This window comes from Callithrix jacchus, chromosome 2 (assembly GCF_049354715.1).
Source record: "Callithrix jacchus isolate 240 chromosome 2, calJac240_pri, whole genome shotgun sequence".
Classification (NCBI taxonomy): domain Eukaryota; kingdom Metazoa; phylum Chordata; class Mammalia; order Primates; family Cebidae; genus Callithrix; species Callithrix jacchus.
Window position 1 is genome coordinate 21527199 of NC_133503.1, and position 20573 is coordinate 21547771.

The 20573-nt window shown below is 40.4% G+C and overlaps 1 protein-coding gene and 1 long non-coding RNA gene across 22 annotated transcripts in view; one reads left to right on the forward strand and one right to left on the reverse strand.

The window, feature by feature from the left end:
• Positions 1-20573, forward strand: part of LOC118150066 (uncharacterized) — a 153362-nt gene that overhangs the window by 117960 nt on the left and 14829 nt on the right. For 6 of the 11 annotated variants that reach the window (XR_013530645.1, XR_008478368.2, XR_013530655.1 and 3 more), the window contains exon 3: positions 16321-16413. The exons of 2 other annotated variants lie outside the window; for them this stretch is intronic. This is a non-coding gene — a long non-coding RNA (uncharacterized LOC118150066). Of the gene's footprint in view, positions 1-1811; positions 1933-7611; positions 7727-16320; positions 16414-20573 lie in introns of all 11 variants that reach the window. 3 more of the 11 variants (XR_013530647.1, XR_013530652.1, XR_013530653.1) reach the window with 2 other exon arrangements.
• Positions 1-20573, reverse strand: part of EBF1 (EBF transcription factor 1) — a 413030-nt gene that overhangs the window by 12730 nt on the left and 379727 nt on the right. For all 11 annotated transcript variants that reach the window (XM_008984138.5, XM_035283569.3, XM_008984128.5 and 8 more), the window contains exons 12-14: positions 5435-5500; positions 4284-4461; positions 3450-3629 (exon numbers count right to left, since the gene is read on the reverse strand). In XM_008984138.5, the coding sequence (XP_008982386.1) occupies positions 3450-3629; positions 4284-4461; positions 5435-5500 (424 nt within the window). The remainder of the gene's footprint in view (positions 1-3449; positions 3630-4283; positions 4462-5434; positions 5501-20573) is intronic.

Below are 20573 nucleotides of genomic sequence, written 5' to 3' on the forward strand. Positions count from 1 at the left end.
ACACAGAGTATTCCAGGCCAGGAAACAAAAGTGCAACCCCCTCTTATGAGGGATAAAGTAGCACAAAACAGTGACAAAGGTGAACATAGCCATCTCAGTGGAGGCAGAGAAGGGATATCAGAGAAGGCTTTATAGAAGAGGTGTCAGGGATGCATCCCAGGTAGAGCCTAAAGTAAGGTTCTAGGAAAGGCAGGGGGATAGGGGAAACAGAAAGAAGCCAGCTTGAGAGGATGGCCACCAGACTGCCACATGCAGCATTTGTGAAAAATGCAGAACTCTAAGTCCAAGTTCCAAATTCTTTTTATCTCCCATGGAGCTATACGTGAATGTTTGGGAAATAATAAGCAGGAGGATGGGAGTCTTACATAAATACTCACAGTTTGGTAGTAGTAGGGATGCAGATAACCAGTGATGGGAGAACTTTGGCAACTCAGAGAAAACTTAGCAGCTGGGGGATATGAAAGAGCTTGGTAGATGTACATTCTCTACTGACCATAATCCTCTTGGTCTAGACTCTCATCTTTTGCTTCAGGCTAATAATCTCTTGGTTACTTTAGGAGACAGAGATTTTACATACACTAAGTCAAGACTAATATTTGTATATACTCACTTTCTATTTCCTCCATTTCCTGCAGGAAAGTATGTATCCTGTCTGATACATTTCAGGCAGTAAATTCATGGGCAATGCAACCTAAAGTCAGGGCCTATCACATATTTTTTACACCTGAGCCAGCGAAGCAAGCTGGGACTCATGAAGTAGTGTAGGAACTTGCCCTAGGGCCATCACTAGAATGTGCTGAAGCCAGGAATCATGTCCAAATTCAGAGCTCTCTCTGCTAAGCTACCCTGCAAAGGAAACAGATCTCCAGTGGGAAAAGCCTCGTTCCCATGAGCCTAGCAGAGTCCAAAGAGCTGTTCGGGTGGCCTTATTCTTCTTTGGAAAGTTAGGAAAGTGGGAATCCAACTGGTCATCGACAGCAATTGCCATCGGGGGAAAATGACCCCTTCTAATCAGCCCGAGGCACCACCCAATCCACACACACTGAGTGCTTTCTGGGGCAGAACACAGAGTCACCATCCTCAGAGTTTTCACAAACACTTTTCTAAACTGTACTTTTTCTTTTAATGAGACCAGCATTTTTATACATCTCTGAGGATTTGTAAATGCGAAAATACGCTCAATAATAACACCCATTTAAATTGCAAAACTCCTGCACGGGAGGTTTGATTTTTAAATATTCCTAGGCTTGAAATCCTGCTGGTTCACTGAGGAAGGCAATTAATCTCATTGGCAAATGCGATCATTATGTGTATTTAGAGGTGGGGAGTTTTGGGGGGGCGGTTAACAGAGGAAGGGGTAAAATACAGTCAAGCAGCTCCATTTGTTATAACATTATTAGTTATCAGCCACCACACCAGAAAGTGTGTTCACCAGTGGAATGTCTTATTTTTTTTATTCCATCGGAATTTTTCAACATGAGTGCTTTATGAATAATTAAATATTACAGAGGCAAAAATTCAAATCAACTGGGCTTCGTGTTTATTGTTTTATTTGCATTTGTGCAGATAAAACCGTCTCATCGGAGAGCCTATTTGAGAATTTAATACTATATTTGTGAGCACTGAGAAAATCAATTAATGGAAATTAAATGTTCAAAGTTTCACAGTCTGACAGATGCAGTCTCAGGCTGAAGCTGCTGAGTGTCTGCACAGACTTGAGGAGGAGAGCAATGCAAGCGCCTAAATTGAATTGCCACCATATAGCAATTAGTTTATTGATTTAATTAAGAATGCTACCTTTTAATTTTCAGGTCATGATCGAAACATTTTCTGATTGAATAAATGGGAGAACACTGAAGTGATAGATCTCTATGAGAAACAACCTTTTGATAAGTCAAAATCTAATGTGACACTGATCCTAAACACTGACTCGTGAGTAGACAGACATAATATATGCAGATTATTTGGGGAATTGCAAATGTTCAACAAACTGCTGATTCCAAACAAATAAGGTAGAAATGTATAATTTTGTGGACCCTGAGCAGAAAAATTCACCCAGAAGTAAAAGTCCCTAAGTACATTTTCAGAAATGACTTCTCTTAAAGGGCAAGAATGATCTTTCCTCTTTCAAAGAACTAGCACAACTGAGAGAGAGCATCATTAGTAGTATTTTGTCCAAGACTCTAAGAAATCCTTAATATTCTTTTATTTAATGGCACATCCATCTATCCTTCTACAAATATCTAAGAGTTTGGCCCCATTTTCCACATCAGAAGAGTCACTCACAATGTCCAAGATGAACTTCATTTTAGAGGGAGATGAGGAAATTGTGAGGACATGGGTTATGACCTTTATAGATAAGAAGTCCAGCTCTCTGACGTTCTTCAGAAGCAATATAAACGTACCAAAAATGTTTTAAGCCCAACTTCTTTAAGGCAGGGACGAGGCAACAAAGAATATGTTTTGTATATATGGATTTCTTTTTTTTATTTTTAAAATCTTGCCAGATTTCTGGAAAAAATAAAGTCTGTTTTGATTTCTTGTTTTAAGTATACCGTAAATACAAACAAAGGGGAAAAATCCAAACATTAAAAAATAAAGGAGTCATATTCCTGAAGGGAGAGAGGTTAACTTTTAGACTATTATTACTATGTTACACCAGCACCACATGTTATCATCTTTGCATCATTATGATCATTAGATTTACTGAATGTGCCTCCATAGGCCAGGCATCAGGACAGGCTCACTACATGGATTATCTTCACTATGTTTCACAACACCAGATGGGGTGGATGCTAGTTCCTTCTCCATTTTACAGATGAGAAAATTGAGGCTTAGAGAGGAGATGAATTTGCCTCCTTTTATGTAGCTAAAATGATCAGATGAAATAAGACAAAACTAATAGATGCTGTGGGCTTAAGTAGATGACAAATATGGTGTCCTCAGTGTTTGTGGGGTTTTTTGTTGTTTCCTGCCTTTTTTTTTTTTTTTTTGACACAGGGTCTTGCTCTGTCACCCAGGCACTGGAGTGCAGTAGCACAATCATTGCTTATTGTAACCTTGGGCTCAAGGAAAGCGCCTGCCTCAGCTTCCTGAGTAGCTGGTGGTAACTGGTAGAAGTGGGAGTTAATAAGTGGTAGGAGTGGGAGTCAACCCATCTCCATCTGACTCTGAGCATGGGTTCTTGAAGTGACCTCATACAGCCGCTTTGGATGGTAGCAACAGTCTGACTGTTAGAGAGGTTTTGTAGGAAGGAAGGTGAGCACTGGAGAGCAAAGATTCCTGCTGGAGATGATGGTGCCTTTAGCAGTATCACCCAGGGCTGTGCCTTACAGGATGGAAAGATGGAGGCCCTCTGATCGAGAAGCTCTGCCCAGTGGGCCACATGGTACAATGCCAAGTTCTTCGAGCAAAACTTGCAGGAACACAGGACACACATCTCTACTTACTGGCATAGGGCGAGTTGGCAGCTGAGCCATTGAGGAAGGTGGGGGAGCCACCCAGATTGGACATGGCAGCCGAGCCGTATCCGTTCATGCTCGTGGTGACGGAGTTATAGTTGGTCTGCTGGGGGGTGGTGCTCGGCACGTACCCGTGTGGTGATACGCTGCTTGAGTTGCGGGTGAAACCTGAGGGGTGGGGGCAAAACGGGGATGAGGGTGGCATTCAGATGGTGGCAGTCCTGGAAGACTCGGGGAAAGGAAGGTCTCTGTTTCTGGCCCCCTCGCAGCAACCCAGAGAGAAGGGACTGGGTGATTCATGTGCGTGGGTTGGTGGTGCTAGCTCTGTGATTAAAATGGGAAGGGAGCAAAAGACACATTTCTTAGGAGATCATAAATACTTAGCAGGGCCGTGAGAAGTGGCAATGCCGGGCCTATAAATTATCATTTTAGAGCAGAAATAAATCCCGATCTAAGAGATGTACCCTGGAGTTAACAGGTTCCTATTCCCTGAGCAAGAATGATGTGCTTTGGGCCCTCAAAACTTTAATTCCATTCCTCTTTGCGATCTGTCATTCATGGTTTATGGTGAAAAGTCAAATGTAGAGAGATGGCTAAATGCATGCATCCTTTCTAGCCCCCTATATTAGATTACCAGATGTGATAGCTAGGGCCAACATTGTACAATACTATCTTATACACACAAACTAAGAATCTCCCTTTGGGGATGAAAATAATTTTTTAATATAAAAATTGTTCATGACCAATAAATGAGGAGATGGGGTGCTTAAGGTTGAGAAGGGAGAGGGAAAAGGGGAGAGAAGAGAAAAGCAAGCTTCTGACCCTGATTGGTGGCTTGCGATGCCTCGGAGACATTCACGGCCAGTTGTCCACTGAACGAATTCACGCCCATCATCCCTGCATGGACCGAGGTGTTAGCAAGGGCCGGGAGTTGGTTGTGATTACGGGGAACACTGTACAGGGCCTCTGCAATGTCAGCTGCTCTCTTCAGAATGATTTCCTGAAAAGTTGAAGGAATATCCGCTTTAGCTACCCCCAGTCATATTTCCAATAATACCATTTTTCGAGTGCCAGGCACTGTGCTCAGGGTTTTCAATGGTCAGCTGCATTAACTTCTGTGACCCTCCTGACAAACTGTTACATTAGTCTCACCATCATCATGCCCATATCCCAAATGGGGAAACTGAGGCTTGGAGATTAGAAAACCTCACCTAAGGACACTCACCTATTTAAGAACAGAACTGAGATTCATAACCCCATTTGTCTGACTTTGAAAGTCCATTATGTCAACTATGCCTTCATCTTACCCCTACAGTCCATACATGACAGCACCATGGGATTGTCCATCTTTCCCCATAACATGTAGGAACTCTGAGGTTACCCAGGGAAAGAGGGAGAAAGAGAGAGAGGCTGCAGTGCATCTCCCCTGTTGATGTTAAGGAAAGGTTGCAGATGACTACCTGCATTCCTGAGTATTAATGGGAATGTGTCCCCCAGACATTGACTTAGGTGACATGAACAAGGAGTGAATGGTTTGTCAGACTCAGTTTCCTAAGCTATGTGAATCCTATATATGGAGTTCTATGAACAGAAGCAGACAATACTATTCAGGTCTTGTTATGCTTTTTAGGAGAAGAAACCCTCTTTCTCTTCCAAAATTTGCTTGAAAACCTGAGAGAAATAAAATAAAGCACCAGTAATTCTCCTCTTCAATTATGAAGTGTGTTCTCACTAAAGATTAGTTTTAAATGGAGCACCTTTTCTCATATGGAAAATGATTCAGTGGAAAGGGCAATAAAAGGTTTACAAAAGAAGGATTGACTAGTCTTGCAACATGTTATATCCAAATTACTGATACTCATAACTCATGCACATGGCTCTTATAGTTTTTGTGCGTTCTCATTTTGGTATGGTATCTGAGATCTTTAATTGCATGCAGAAGTCCACATGGGCTGGAAACGCACAGCGCTCACCTGGTTGTTGTGTGGCATCCCATACAGCGCTTCTACCAGATCCGCAGCCCTTTTGAGTATCACTTCCTGTCAAGAGAAAAGCAGATACGATCCTTTGAGTGAAGGCAGGTTGTCGTTTTGTCGTTATCTTTTGACATGATCACGTTCCAGTCCCTCTGTCCATACTTTGCCAAGGCACTGCTATAAAGGCCATAGCTTGGGGAACCCCAGAATGGCGTTAAATCACCAATTTATCCCTGTTCACATACACACTTAATTGAGTCAAAAGGTGAGCATCATTGGTACCGCAAGATAAAATACATCACTCAATAGTCTGCCATAGGCATGATAAAGCACTCATATGTTTATTGCTGAATACAATTCCTAGGTCATTTACTAGATTACTACAATCGATGTCATTCAGTGCATGGTATGAGTCCCTAAGATGTGTTTATTTTGCACTTAATTGCTTATTCCAGGAAACATGACCTTATCAGACAGGTCATTTTCGAGGGATTTCCAATCAATCTTCAGCTACTAGAAGCATGTAGTATTCAACTTCTTTTGTTTATCTCTCTTGGATGGCGGAGCCATAATATGAGAGTGATTTAGGAAACCCACATACTGAGGCAGTGTACTGTTTGTCAAAAACTCTTACAAAAGGACTCTACTGTCCTCAGAAGCCTCCTCTGCACCAATTTTTCTAACTGGCAGTGTCTTTCTTTTATAGAAATGATTTGCTATTTCAGTATTGTTTGTCATTTCTCCCATTTAGTCATTCATTCTCATCCTAGATATATGCTCATTGCTCATTCCAGTTGAAAAAAAACTCCCTCTTTTTACTTAGGTGGGCTTCCATATTTAGTGTGCATGCTTCGTTCTAATAATAGGGAGCACTCTACGAAAGTGAGTGTGGTGCTAATATTTTTGGTCCTAACTACAATCATTCTTCCTTTTCCCCTAATTTTCTACAATTTCTAACAGACTTATTTATACTAGAATGTGAAAGGAAAGCGAAGTTAAGTCTGATGTATGTAAAAGTAGGAGCTTATCGGAGAATCAAACCTAAGGGTGTGGTATGATCATCAGAGGTGATTTGCAGGAAGATATGTTTAACATTTCTGGCTGTGGGTAAAGTTTCCAACAGAAATTTAACTTTAAATATTTTACACAATAGATTTCCACATAGAGAAGCAGTGCTGTTCAATTATCATAGACTGAGACGCTGATCAGAAAATAGGGAGATAATCGCATTCATTTTGCTGTCACCATAGCCTCTTCAAAAATCCTTGAACAACTCTTGAAATGACAAGCTTTTAGATACATATTAGCATTTTTCAATTTTAAATTCTCTATAATATAAGATAAAATAGTTGTCATACTACAGTAACTACTTATGACATACCTAATGTCCTAAATTCAAAAATAAGATACAGGGGTTTACAGTTCTCAAAAAATATTTATGTTTCCCTTAAGTTGATAGGCCCCCTTTATGAAGCAGTTTAGTTATTTTTCATGTAGTGAGTAAAGAACATTATATAATCAGAGGGGTTTCGGCCAATACATCTGAAATCATTTTTTTATTATTTAATATAAGCTACAAGCTAATTTACCACTTTTTGTTTGCGGTATTGTCTGACCACAGAAGTTAATAATTTACTATGGTATGGGCACAGTATATCCTATCCCCAGATCAAATTCAGCCTGTGTTGCCTTCACTAAAACCTCATGGCTTTATCTGGCTCTTAGGAAAGATTAAAACAAAACAGGATCAAGTGAGTTTATTTACTAAGATTTGACTTCTCTAGGCCTATGTTCATTTATTTCTCCAAATAAATATTTATCCCAGTGTTGGAGCTTGGCAGGGAAGGTATTTTCCTTTCTTTCCATTTGTCGGGGAGGGTGGGGGACAAGTCTCCTGTTTGTCAAAAGCATGATGTGGCGCTGAAAGAAACTGCACTTGTGAACTTGGCTCTTGTAACACTATAATTGGGGACTTAAAGGAATGCTCCTTCTTTTCATTAATTTCACAGAAGCAGGGAGGAGGGAGTTCAAAATTATACTCCAAGATCTTTGAAGTTTTCATAAGTCTGAAAAAAATTCCATCTATCAGTATATATTATATACTCTTGGGGATAAAGTTTTTCAATGATGTAATGTACTTCTTTTTTTTTTTTTCTCCTTATATCAATATCCAGAGCTCTCATCCCCATTGAATCCTTTGAAAATAAAATACGTCGTGTTTCCTAAAGTAGCATCCTTCTTTGATCCACCATGCTGGGGCATGTTTTTCCACTGAGGACATTGCCATAGGTAGGTCATCAGCACAGCATCACTGCAGGCCAGCAGTCTTGGATTTGAGGAGCATGAACCTGGATTTTTTGTACTGGAAGGGACACCCTTAAATAATATCTTGCCCATTATAAAATATCCTTCACTGTAGTATCAACTTGTAAGGATTTAAGAAAGACTTGGTTCAGCTTTGCCCATGTGATTCAGATTCTATTAGTTATTTCTGCAAATGGGAAGGAGAAAGGAAATTTCTGGGTCCTCTATGAGTTAGTGCAATGAACCTGCAAGGTGCTTGGATTTCGGTGACCAGAAAATTGCTCTCACCTCCATGTCATTACGCTCCCAGTGAACTAGCCCCCAAGCGTGTTTGTGTTGGGGATCTAATATATTGCCTTTCAATCAGAGCTGAGAGCCACTGAACACACAGACAGAACATGACGAGCAGGTCAGGAAAGCAATAAAGATTTTACAGAGCTGTCCAAGGTGCTAAATTTACTCAATAATGGGTTTGGCACCATAGTGTTAACCTCTCATTTACTACCAGTTTGAGGGACTAAATTGAAGTAGCTGACTTCATTTACCTTGAAATGTATATTTTATGACATTATGTAAGTAGATTGAAAGGGCACTGCAGTTTTAACAATTTAAAGCCTAAAGCACGTTTAAGATGAAACTTGAATATTTATTGTATATTGCACTTAAAGTATATAGAATGTTAAAATGTATTGATTAAATTTGTAAAAGGCATTATAAAAATGACAGGTAGTATAAAAGATGTATGCCTTTTAAAATCAAATTGATAGTATATGCTATCTCTTCTGTGGTCACAAGTGTAATTTTTTTGTAGTTTTATATGGTAATTTGAAAAATCTGTAATTTCACATTAGGAAATGATTGAGCCTTGGATGTTAAAAAAAGAAATTTCCCATAAGGGGAAGAGCTGGATGTTTCATATAATCTTTTGTTTCTAAAATTGTTCCTAAAGCCTTATTTTTTGTGGCATTAGGCAGGAGCACAGTCTAAGGATCCTTTCATTCTAATATGCAATTTTAATATTTCTGAAAAGAAAGAACACTTGACTAGTACTAATATCTAATGTTTCAAGGCATTTATTTGTCAGGGGAGATTTTCTTTTTTTTCATAATGTTTAAAATGTCTCCCTGCTTGTAGATTCAAACATAAGAGTAGATATTAGACAATTCCAAGATAATTAATCCTATCCTTGGATTTTTTTAAAAAATCCCTTTTGGGAATTAAAAAGACAAATACTAGTATCCTAAATATTGAAAAGCCCTAGAGTCTCCTTGTAGAGGTAAATGCTTTTTCTCCAGTCTACATCCTAAGTCAGACAATTTTTCTGTTTGTGGCTTTGGATTTCTTCTCTCTTACTGATACAAAAAAAAGAAAAACAACAACAACAACAACAAAAAAAACATTTACTCTTTAAAAGCAACAACTTTTCACTGATTGATTTCATCTCAGAATTGAAACCTGGCTTCATCTGTCTTGCTATGACCGTAAGTTGATGGTTATGTGAGTTGGGGTCTATGGAGAAAAATGTGGATACATTATTCTTACGCTATTTAGAGTCTACAGAAATGTTAGGGAGACTCAGGGAGACATGGGGTTCCAAGAAACAGTTCAAATGTAGCTGGCATGGGTTTTACTTGTATTTTGGAAGCTTTATAATAAAAATGCTGAATGGGCTACAAATATAAAGATAGGATTAAGATGCAGCTTTACTTTCTAATTTGCAACCCAATCAATTAGCAAATATTGTTTGACCTTCTTCTTGCCCTCGTCATCATATGTGGATCTTATTCTCCAGCAACTTTCAGGGCATGTTATCTTCCCAGCACTGACCTACAAGGTTTGATGACAGTCACAAAAGATTGTTGCCATCATCTGGTCCCACCATCTTTATCCAATCTTCTCTTCCTATGTATTTGAAGAACTGCTCTCTATGCTTGTCCTCCTAGCTTAGAAGTAAGACATTTGGCTCCTTTTATCTCCACACCTTCGCTCCTTTTGCCTTCCCCTTTCTTAGGGAAAATGCTGGCTTCAATCTGTGCCCATTGCCAATGTCTCTCTCCATCCTCGGAGGCCTGGTACTGAAGGGGATTGCAATGAAGGAGATAACTCTCATTTATTCAAAGTGGAACGAGAACTCATTCAATCTTCATAGAAAGCCTTTTAAGGTATTCTTTCTATTACCATCTGGCAGATGAGGAAACTGAAACTCAGAGAGGTCAGCTAACTAGTGGCTGAGCATGGATTCAACCCCAGGCCTGTTAGCCATCAAAGCCTGGCTCTTGAAAATCACACTGTTCTATCAGAAATAATACCACCTACACTGATACCCCAGCTCCTAATCTCTCTAATTCCTCTAAGAAAGAGTGCTGACAATCTTTGTCACCCAGCACAGCACAGAAGTACATACTGAGAGGCCATCTTGCTCTGAAGTGTATTAGTCTTCATTCTCCACAGCTAGACTGTAGACTTTTTGAGGCCAGGGATAGGTCTTAATTTCCTTCTCTAAGCTCCTAGCATAATGTTTAGCAAACCACAAATCTTGAGAAACTCATGTTGGTGCATTATTTAAAAAGTGCACACTTAATTTGTATGATGAAATGACAAAGTCATATATTTGGCATGGTTTACAGAAGTAGGAGGCTTAAATTTGGTGTTCCATTTAGCTACAGTCTTTTAAATCCAATATATAAATTCCCAAAGGTCAAGTTTTGATCACTGTGAGGTTTTTTTTTTGGTCACTTTTTTATGAATTTGCTCTTTCATTCCTGCTGGCTTAGACTTACATTTTAATTTTGTGATTAATACAATGAATCATGTCTAGTACAGACATTATCTCAAGTTATAGGCTGCTAGCAATATGAGGTTGGTCCTTATGGTCCTCAGCCCCTTGTTAGCTGTACTCTTAGGCCCTTGGAAATAGTTAGGTATTGGCACATTCACAGAAAGACACCCTGGTAACCAGGCATATCATGACAAATATGCAGACATAGTTAACTCATCTTTTCTTCTATTTTATGACATTAAAAATCTTAGGATTATTCAGCATCTGTGGGAATCTTCTCCTTAGCATTGACTTGAAATCTAGCTAATAAGCTCAAGTTCATTGGCCACATCTAACCTCCTAGAGTGAAGGGAAAGGTCGTCTAACTGGTCAATACTGGACCCAATTATAAACCCAACTTAATGTTTTGGGTAACTCAACCCTAGATGAGCAGGGAAGATAGTCTGACCTTTCTTTTGTTCACGGCACATATAGACCAACTCATAAAGATAATAGATACACATGAACACATTAATTTTCAAGTTTCAGCATTAGATTTTGAGACTCCGGGAATTCCGTCCATAAACCTAAAGCCCAGGGATGCTTTCGTAATTTGGGAGGATAATCTGCTTGGTTTTATACTTATCCAAGTAGGAAATAATGTTTTCAGGGACGTAGATGGAAACAGAAAAAAAAAAAAAAACCTACAAGCACCAATAATTAAAGTCAAGTTGAGTTGGGCAATTCCTGAGAAAGAAGCATAATTCTTCTCTGTTGCTGCACATTTCCCTGATACGCATTTATCACCAATCCACTTTATTTATCAGGGGATTCAAAATGTAGTGGCCAAATATTAGCAACATACAATGAAGTGAAATGGCAAAATCACTCTTGATGTAGAGATGATATGTGCTTATCAATGAAATCAGCATTGATTTCACTGCCCTCCTTCATACAGAGTTTACTGCAGGACCCAGATTTTGAAGTGTACCTTCAGCTCCTAGACTTTAGCTCCTGGCTCTTTTCCCACCGGCTTCTGAAGCCTGAATGACATTACTGATTGGAAAGCCCAAATGCTGAAACATTGATTGGAAGTTTCTTGCAGCCCATTTCCTGCAGAGCTAGATGTGCAATGCAATAAATACTAGTTGTCCTGAGATGTATTTCTTTGGAGGGTAGTTTTATATCCCAACTTCCTTTGTGTTTATTCAGCCAAATGGAAAATTCCACAATGGTAGACTTTGCATTCTAAAAAATCAGTGTAATGAGGGCAGTGAGGGAAAGAGTAAAACAAACCAAAATAACACTTGGGCACTGTTTAGTTTCCCATCCTCTGAGACATTCCTTACATTTTTCATTTTTCTTGTAACATGAACTTCTTGAAATAGAGCTTACTGCAGATCATTAGAAGCCTTTAGTGTCACACTTTAAACACTCTTTACTTAGAAGCCCTATGACTGAGAAGAGTCACTTACATTTAGCATGGATATAATTAAACATGTTTCTGTTGAAAGGGGCATTCTCATTACAGCTAAGGACCACTTTAGAGTAAATTGAAATGGAAAGGAGGAACATAAATGAGGTATAGGTAGCAAGTAGTTATTTCCAGGGAGGCATAAAATGCCAAATGTGTAACAATTATATTTTACAACCCCACATTTTAAAGACTTCATAGTATTTTAGTATATAAGAAGATTCAGCGGGAGCCTTGACTGCCTTACAGAGCATTCTAGTGCATACTTGTTGCCCAGGGTCTTTTTTAAAAATGAAATTCTAACCACAGTAAAAAATCTCTAGACATTTCCAGAACAAAGGAATTAAATATTTTGAGTCTACTGCTATTAATAACATAGGCCAAGGTATCAAAAGCATTCTAGTCTAGAGAAAATGCAGCAGGAGGACTTCTTCCAAAACTCTTCTAATTTTAAAGTTGATTTTATGTTCAGATGAGATGACAACCCTCTTACTTCTCAAACATATTATTATGAACCAGCATGTGGCATGGTTGGAAGTAAACCAGAAAGCTTTGCCTTTGTTGAAAACATGGTGTAGGAGACTCTGAATCATATGAAATTAAACTAGGTTGTAAGCTAACGCAGCTATATCAACGTAAGACATACTAACTTACGTGATTGACTTTTACAATGGAAAGAAAAAGGCTGTTTTCAAGCAACTGTTATTGCCTCAATGGAAAAAAAAAAATCAATGAAAGTGAAATGAACAAGAGATTTCATCTGAGTTGCAGTTAATACCACTGAAGAGCTATGGATATTAAAAGGTCAACAAATAAATTAGCCAGAGTGTTATGAAATGAATGATTTGGCTCATAATTTTATTGAGTGAAAATTGTTCGCTGCCTATTAGACCAGGTAATTTTTATCTGGTGCCTCAATTACTGTCCCGTAAGCAATAATATAGTTGTAAGAGCTGTTGGTTCGATCGCGTGACCTCTGAGAAGCTGGCTAGGACAGCTGACTTTACTATGATGGATAACTAAGCTTGGGCTCCATGAGGTGCCAAGCTTCCCTTTCCTGCAAGGGGATCTCATAAAAGAAACATTACAGTTTGATTCATTTTACCAAAATGTTCGACTTTTCAAGTGTCAGCAGTTAAGTATAAATTGTGAAACCAGGTATTTCTGAGAAGGGTTATGACAATGGCTTTCCCCTCCCCCCACCTTTTTTTTTTTTTTTTTTTTTTTTGGTCTCCTGGCATTTTCTTCTAAATGGTGTCATGGTAATTGGTGAATGGGAGCCTGGGGTGCTTCCCGCCACAAATACAGTGAAAAATGGTGTCTGCACCCTTGTGACTATGACCTGCTTGGAGGTACAGAGCTGAACTTGGTAACCTCTGGCAGGATCTTCTTATTCCAATTCATTGTACTGGTTTAAGACCAACGCTGTGGGTTCGGTCCTGCTGAGTGCCTTGGAAATCGACTTTCTGATCAGGATAAAAGTCTCTGCTTAAAGAGAAAGCTCTGGACAGAGGTGCCTTTTTCAGGGGTAGGTTGTAAAGTCAGCACATGAAACAAAAACGGCCTAGAGTCAAAATTACCCTTGAAAATCTTTTAAGTCACCTTTAAGTCACCAAGGCTTGGGCTTTTAGAAAACACAAAAAGCCAAATATTAACTACTTCTGTTTCTCTTTGTCTTTTGGCTGTGGCTTCTCTTTCCCTAAGCCAAGGCTGAATAAATACCTAGCTTGGAAGTAAAAGCGCTGCTCAGTAAACAGAGATGTTTGTCGTGTACGCATACGTGGATGCGTATGTGTGTGTGTTTGGTGTGTGTGTATACAAATGTTTGTGCATTTGTTAGTTGCCTTCATGAACGGTCAGTGAGCCTTAGCCCTGAGGCAGTAAGAGCACACCCTGCGCTTAGCTGGCGTCAGGCGTGTCAGCTGTGCATCCTAAGAAGCAAGAAATGTTTACTGCATGCCTGGCACTGCATTATCAAGGTATCCTATTTTTGGACAGATACTGTAGGGATACCATACTATACTGTATAGATACACGAGGGAGGCAAACATATAATTTGCTTTTGCTTCTTAAACTGTTGAACATGAACATCATTGGTTATTATATGTACCTCCAGATGAACAGTATCTGTAAATGATAATTCTCAAGGCTTTACAAATGGTCCTGAGCATAACTGCAATTAAAATCCACTGCTTCAAGACTGTTGGGGCTTGGTACTTACTACTCTAATTCTCCACTGAAGTGTTACTCCTAGATGAAAATAGTGAGCAAGACGTAAGACCTCCTAGCATCTCTGTCCCTAAGGGTTTCAGCCTTTAAGGGGAGGATGTTGGGTGGCTAGAGGCAGAAATGAGTTCACCCCTTGTTTCTCCTGTCACCTACTTTGACCTAATGAGTAATTATGTTCCATGCCCCTCTATGCAGGGTGTGATACAAAGTAGGTTAAACTGAATCCTCCCGATCAAGAGTTCGGTGCTAAAAAAGAACTTGAAAGAGTTCCAGCATTGAGCTATTGGAGAATGGTTATCACAAGTCCCTCCCCCAGTGACTGTGCTGCTGAAGAGGGAAGGCATGGCGGCCAAGGTTTATCTGCATGTGCATGTGAATTCTTCCTGCTGCTTCCACCCGGCTCAGCCCTTTGTGAGCTAACCTCAGTCTAGGCCACCACTTGCCCTCTTCCCTAACCAGGCTGGAAGGGTTTTATGATTGGTTTTGTAGATTGGCTTTTTTTCCTTAAAATTTCTTAATTCTGCTTAGGGATATAGGCTCTGGATCTGGGGTCCAATAGACTTGGCTCAAATCCATGTATTAGCAGTGTAAACACAGGCCTCTGTGTCCTCATCTGTAAAAGAGAGTTAACACCCACACCTGGTTCAGTACATTATATTTAGTTAGTGCTCATCAGGCAATAGCCAGCAATATTATTGACAGTCCCCTCTTATTTTCCAAAGAACTCTGGCAAAATATATGCATTCTTACAGTCATCGTACATTGCATGCCTTGAGTGCTATGTCTGAGATGTAATCCTATTTTCAAAACCCTGTAAAAGACTCTAAGGGGACTTCTGGTTAGGAAGTAGGGGAGGTCAGGAAACCTCCACTTACAGCTGCATAAGCTTGAGCAGGTTACATGTCCTCTATGAACCTCAGTTTCGTCATCTCTAAAATGGGAAGGAAACAGTAATGACCAGCTTTGCCGCAAAATAAGTCAGCTGGAGATAAAATAACCTAAAGAGGTGAGAGTTACAACTTCCATGGGGTCATCGGCTTTTTTAGTGAAGATACCTACAACTTCTTTCCCCAGAGAAATGACATGTGCAGGCATTTACGTGTGCATCTTCATAATGCCCACACACACACAAACAGGAATTCTAAATGCAATTTCAGGGTTGCTAAAACTCCCCAGCTAAAAGAAATGTAAGTAGTAAGGGATACCAAGCCCCTAAACCGAGCATATCAAATGGGGAAATGGAATCTGCCTGTAAGTTTTCTGGTGGATACACGGGAAGGAGGGGGAAATGAACTGCATTCCATAGCTTGTGTTTCTGACAAGAGAATGTAGAGACAAAATGCTTCCTGGAATCAAACTGAAACGTCTTTTTTCTAAGAGCTGACTATACCATAAGATTTGCATTTGTTTCTGTGTTTTTGTCTGAGGAGGGTCACTTTCATTTCAGGATATAACGTTAATAGAGTTTCCTCAAATTAAAAAAAAAAAAAGTAAAGAAATGAGAAAGAGAAAGAGAGATAGCAAGGGCGAGAGAGAGGCTACTGTCAGTGTGGAAGGTGAAGATGCTGAGTTTTTCTTTATCCTTTGCTGAATCCCTTAGTCATCCTCCTTTCTGCTAGGAGGCAATGTGGTTATGCAAAGATTTCTTATTTGTATTTTCACTGATGCGACTGCAGGTTTTGAATTACTGATGGTCTTTGCATAAAGACTAAAACAATAAAAGCATAATTAGAATACATTGTATACAGCCAACTCCAGTTTTATTTTGCCCCAGCTCTGTATTTATGATAAATCACTAAACACGAACACTCTTTAGGGAGGGTGGTTTTAGGTCTCGTCTCTCCACTGAGCAAAAACAGGGCCTGTGACTGGAGTCTGAATTTCAATTTTGCAAGTGTACAGTTGAAGTGAATAATATTTGGCACAATACAGTGCACAACTGAGCCACTAAATGGCTGATTTACTAAATTATTATTAGATGAGCCCTTGCTGTTCCAAATGAAAGTGCAGTCACTGTCTTCCTTCATGGTGTGTTCAAATTGTTCTGTGTTTAAATATTCAGCATGAGGCTAATGTGAACTGATGAACTGAGACTATAAACATTCACTTTCAATACAGATAGAGCGACAGAGATGCAACATATCATGTGGCCCGCAGAGGTGAAAATGATTTGTGTTTAAGGATGTTGCTGCCTACTTCCATTACTTTAAGGTACTCTTAATTAGCCTGGTGTTTGAAATGACTAATCCACATGTACAGAGAGAGCAGCTTCAGGGAGACTGAGATTTTCCATTACCAGTGAAGGAGACGGTACTGTGAGGATTTGCTACCTCTGTATTTCCAAGGAAGCCTTGAGTTTCTTTATGGCGGGCTGGCCACAGAGCACCAGCAGAGTAGCATGTCTGCCAGAGATACTATGGGGCTTGACATTCACTGTTTTTGGAGACCCACCAAAAGGGTCCACAACTCCTCTTCCCCACCATCCACCCCGTGGTGTTCACCTCCCTTATAATCCCAGCCTATACTGCACAGCCACAGGGGTACGCCAGTCACCATGATACTGGCTTCTTTACTGACACCTGCTGGAATGAATAACAACCTTTTGCTCCTTGGACAAATAGTACCCTCCTCTCTCTTCCCCTTTGAGGGCAGTTATAGGCAAGCACTTAAAATACTGTGATCACTTACAGTAGATTAGAATTTTTTATTGGTGCTGTGTTGCCATAACAACATGGAGACAGCAGATGACTTAAGCTAAGCTTGCAAAGCAAAAGGCTGCTCATCTGGCAGTTAAAATGAATACAGTTCATTTCACAAGTTTCCCATATGGACTCTTAGTGTATGGTAATGAGGAGACCATATGGTGAGAGAAAATGCACTGAGAACAATCGGGTTCCACTGGCTGAGTGGGAAGTTGGGAGAGAAAACCCGGGTGAGAGATTCTGGTGTGCTCTCTGGGTTCAAGGTTTGGCTGAGGTTTGTTTGGGATGGTTGTTTTCCAGAGGGGTTTCGTGTTTCTTAATCCGTTCCTTAATATGTCGGCTGTGTGAAATGACAAACATCTTGCAAATTTTGCAATATCGTTCATCACAAACTGTCAGCAGTGTTTGCAAATCTGACTTGCCAGATCTTTTAAATGTGTTGTTCTTAAAAGGCAACAGTACGAAGTTTTTAGACAAAGTGCAGGCAAATTTAAGCACTTCTGACAAGCAGAAACATTAACAGTAATCATTTTAGAAACACTTGCATCTTTTGCCTGCATGTTTAGCTGTAAATAATGCTGGAATGTATAAAAGCTTTAAAGTAAAAATGTAATAAATACTTTTTATTATGTTTCATAAAGGATAAAAAATGCTTTGAGCCATGTCTATGTGTTATCTATACATGTGAACATATAGCGATGGATGGCTCCCATTCTCCTTACTACTAACCAGATTGGAGACCTGGGAGGACAGCTTGAAAAAGGCTCTAAAGTCAATTCTGCACTATACATGCTTCATAAAAGATGAATATAAATGCATTAGTTAGACACGGTGAGCTAAATTAGAAGGTCAGGCAGGGCTGGGAGGGCTGAAAAATCACACAACCAATGAGTATAATTACTCTTTTTTAAGTCTATTAAGTGGTGGTGTTCTACCAAGGCTCAGGGGTATAGGACATGAAGAACAAGATAAAGTAATGTGTATTTATTACTCCCACTGGATCAATTTACCAGATATTTTCAGCTCCATAAAGCAAAATACACAAATGCAGCCTTTGTTACTTTTCTCAAACTGCTTTATTTTCTCTAAAAGAGGGGCTGGCTCTTGGAGAAAAGACGCATTTGCCCTAAGAAGGTCCCCATGCCAAGCCTTCTCCGTAGGGAAATGAGAGAAAGCTGGTGAGACTCTATGTAAGGACGGGGGCCAGGTGTCTGCAGAGGAGAGGATAGAGACGTGTCACCGAAAGGCAGAATTATTTAGGTCTTCATGTCTGCAGGAGAAGTGGGGACGCACCATAGTGAACAGTGACGCTACTGAGCCTAAGAACGTGAGTTTTAATCGTAGTTTTCCCACTTGCTAGCTGTGATGTGATGTCGAATCAAGTCACTCAGACCTCTGGGGACTCTAACTCCTCATCTGTAAAATGGGGAACACCCACGGTGCAGGGATTAGTGGCCCCCATTTACTAGAGTCTTGCTAGTGCCAGGGATGCCTCTTGGCATAAATTATCTCATTATCTCATTAACACCTGACAACAATGCCATGAGGCAGCTGCTCTACAGAGGAGAAACCTGAAGCGCGGGAGGTTGAGTCATGTGCACCAAGTAGTGGATCTCATTTCCAAAACACACGTCTTTCTCACTTGAGAGCCCACTCCCCTGGCCTCTGTACTCTTCGAACACCCCTGGATAATGCAGTGCTGGGCTCACAGTAGGCATGCAGTAAACATTCCTTGCTTCCTAGGATGCACAGCTGACACGCCTGATGCCGGCTAAGCGCAGGGTGTGCTCTTACTGCCTCAGGGCTAAGGCTCACTGACCACTCACAAAGGCAACTAACAAACTGCAAGGGGCGGGGACACCTCTGACCTTGAACACAGAGAGCACTCCTTGCTCAATGTGTCTGGATTGCATCACTGCAGCCATCAGCATCTCAGAATTTCTGATCGACCGCATTCCCAATCCCCTCCACCTCTAAATTATAAGAAAAGTCAACCTTGACCCCAAAGTTGATCACATGTTCCTCCCCTTCCTGCCAGGATCCAGAAAGAAAGGCGAAACTGTATGAAACAGAACAGAATGCTGTGATTTAAAAACCTTAGCCTGCCCTTTTCTCCCTGTGTATATGAAAAAGGAAACCAAAAAACATCTGGGGTTAGCATAATTACAGCATTTTAAATGTGTGTGTACAGCAACTATCACTGATGGTGACTTTCAGGGGCAAAATAATATACAGAGCAGGATTCCGCTTGCTCCCGTTTTCCTATTTGGTAAATGGGAAAGATGTCTGCTGCCCCAGCTTCTCTCACAGGAGGGACTCCAATAAAACAAAGCAAGTCCAAGTTTTTTTGAAAAAGCACAAGCCTGTATACAAAGGCATATTATTATGGAAAACTGTCTGCTTGGTCTTTGGAGCAGTTTCATTTGACAGAATATGTGGGTGGTTGTATGAATCTAGCTTTGTCTATTCACAAACACATGGGTTTAATAAAGAGGAGTTTGTTTTTTAAGGTGTGTGGTCCACAGCTCACAGAAACACTCCTGTTTGACAAACACTGACCATGATCCTAAGAAAGGCACACCCCATTTTTATCCCCCTAACAATGGACAGCAGGAGTATAAATCTCCCAAGTCCACAGGAATACCTTGTGCTGGCTCCATCCGCCACTTCCTGACCCTGCCCTTGAACTCTTGCTCTGCTTTAACATTCAAAGCCAAGAGGACAGCCACTGGGCTCTGAGTCACGCTGAGAGCTTCCTGGGGTGGGCTCCGGCCAGGCCTTGCACCATCAAGTGGCTGGATGCAAGCGGTGGAGTGTTTCCTTAACACACAAATCCATTGTGTCCTTGATTACTCTTCCCAAACCCAGGAAAAAAGGGCTGGAATTTCACCATCAGGCCACCAGGGACAAAGTGACACGTGCCTATGCTGTTTGTTCAACATTTCTGAACATAACATGCAATCATTAAGGTGTTTTCCAAAGTAAGTACACAAAACTCAAACCTAGATTCCTATTTCTCTCACTTCCTTTCAAATAAGAAAAGGACTGCCTGGTTTCTGTAGACCTCAATCATTAAACCACATTTGTCTTCTAATTTTTAATACTTTTGTTTATTTATTATTTTTTCGAGACAGGGTCTTGCTCTGTCACCCAGGCTGGAGCACAGTGATGGTGTGTATGTCTCACTGCAGCCTCGACCTCCTAGGCTTAACCGGTCCTCTCACCTCAGCCTCCCAAGTAGCTGAGACTACGTGCACATGCCACCATCGCTGGTTAATTTTTATTATTTTATAGGGACAGGATCTTATGATGGTACCCAGGCTAGTATTCAATTCCTGGCCTCAAGCAATTCTCCCACCTTTGCTTCCCAAATTATTGGGATTACTGGCATGAGTTACCTTTCCATAAGTGTTTTTAAAGTGGTAACTATGGGCCAGATGTTATGCCAAGGGCACCCATGAGATGAGGTCTCGTCATCCTTACATGATCCCCTATGAGTTAGCATGATTAATAATTATCCCCATTTTATCGATGAAGAAACTGAGGCACAGAGGAGAAATCACATGCTCAACTGCTCACCAGGATTAGGATTTCCTGCTCTGCAGAGATTTGGTAGAAGAGCTCTCAGAAGCAAAGGTCCCAATCTCACTCAATTGGCAAATCATATTA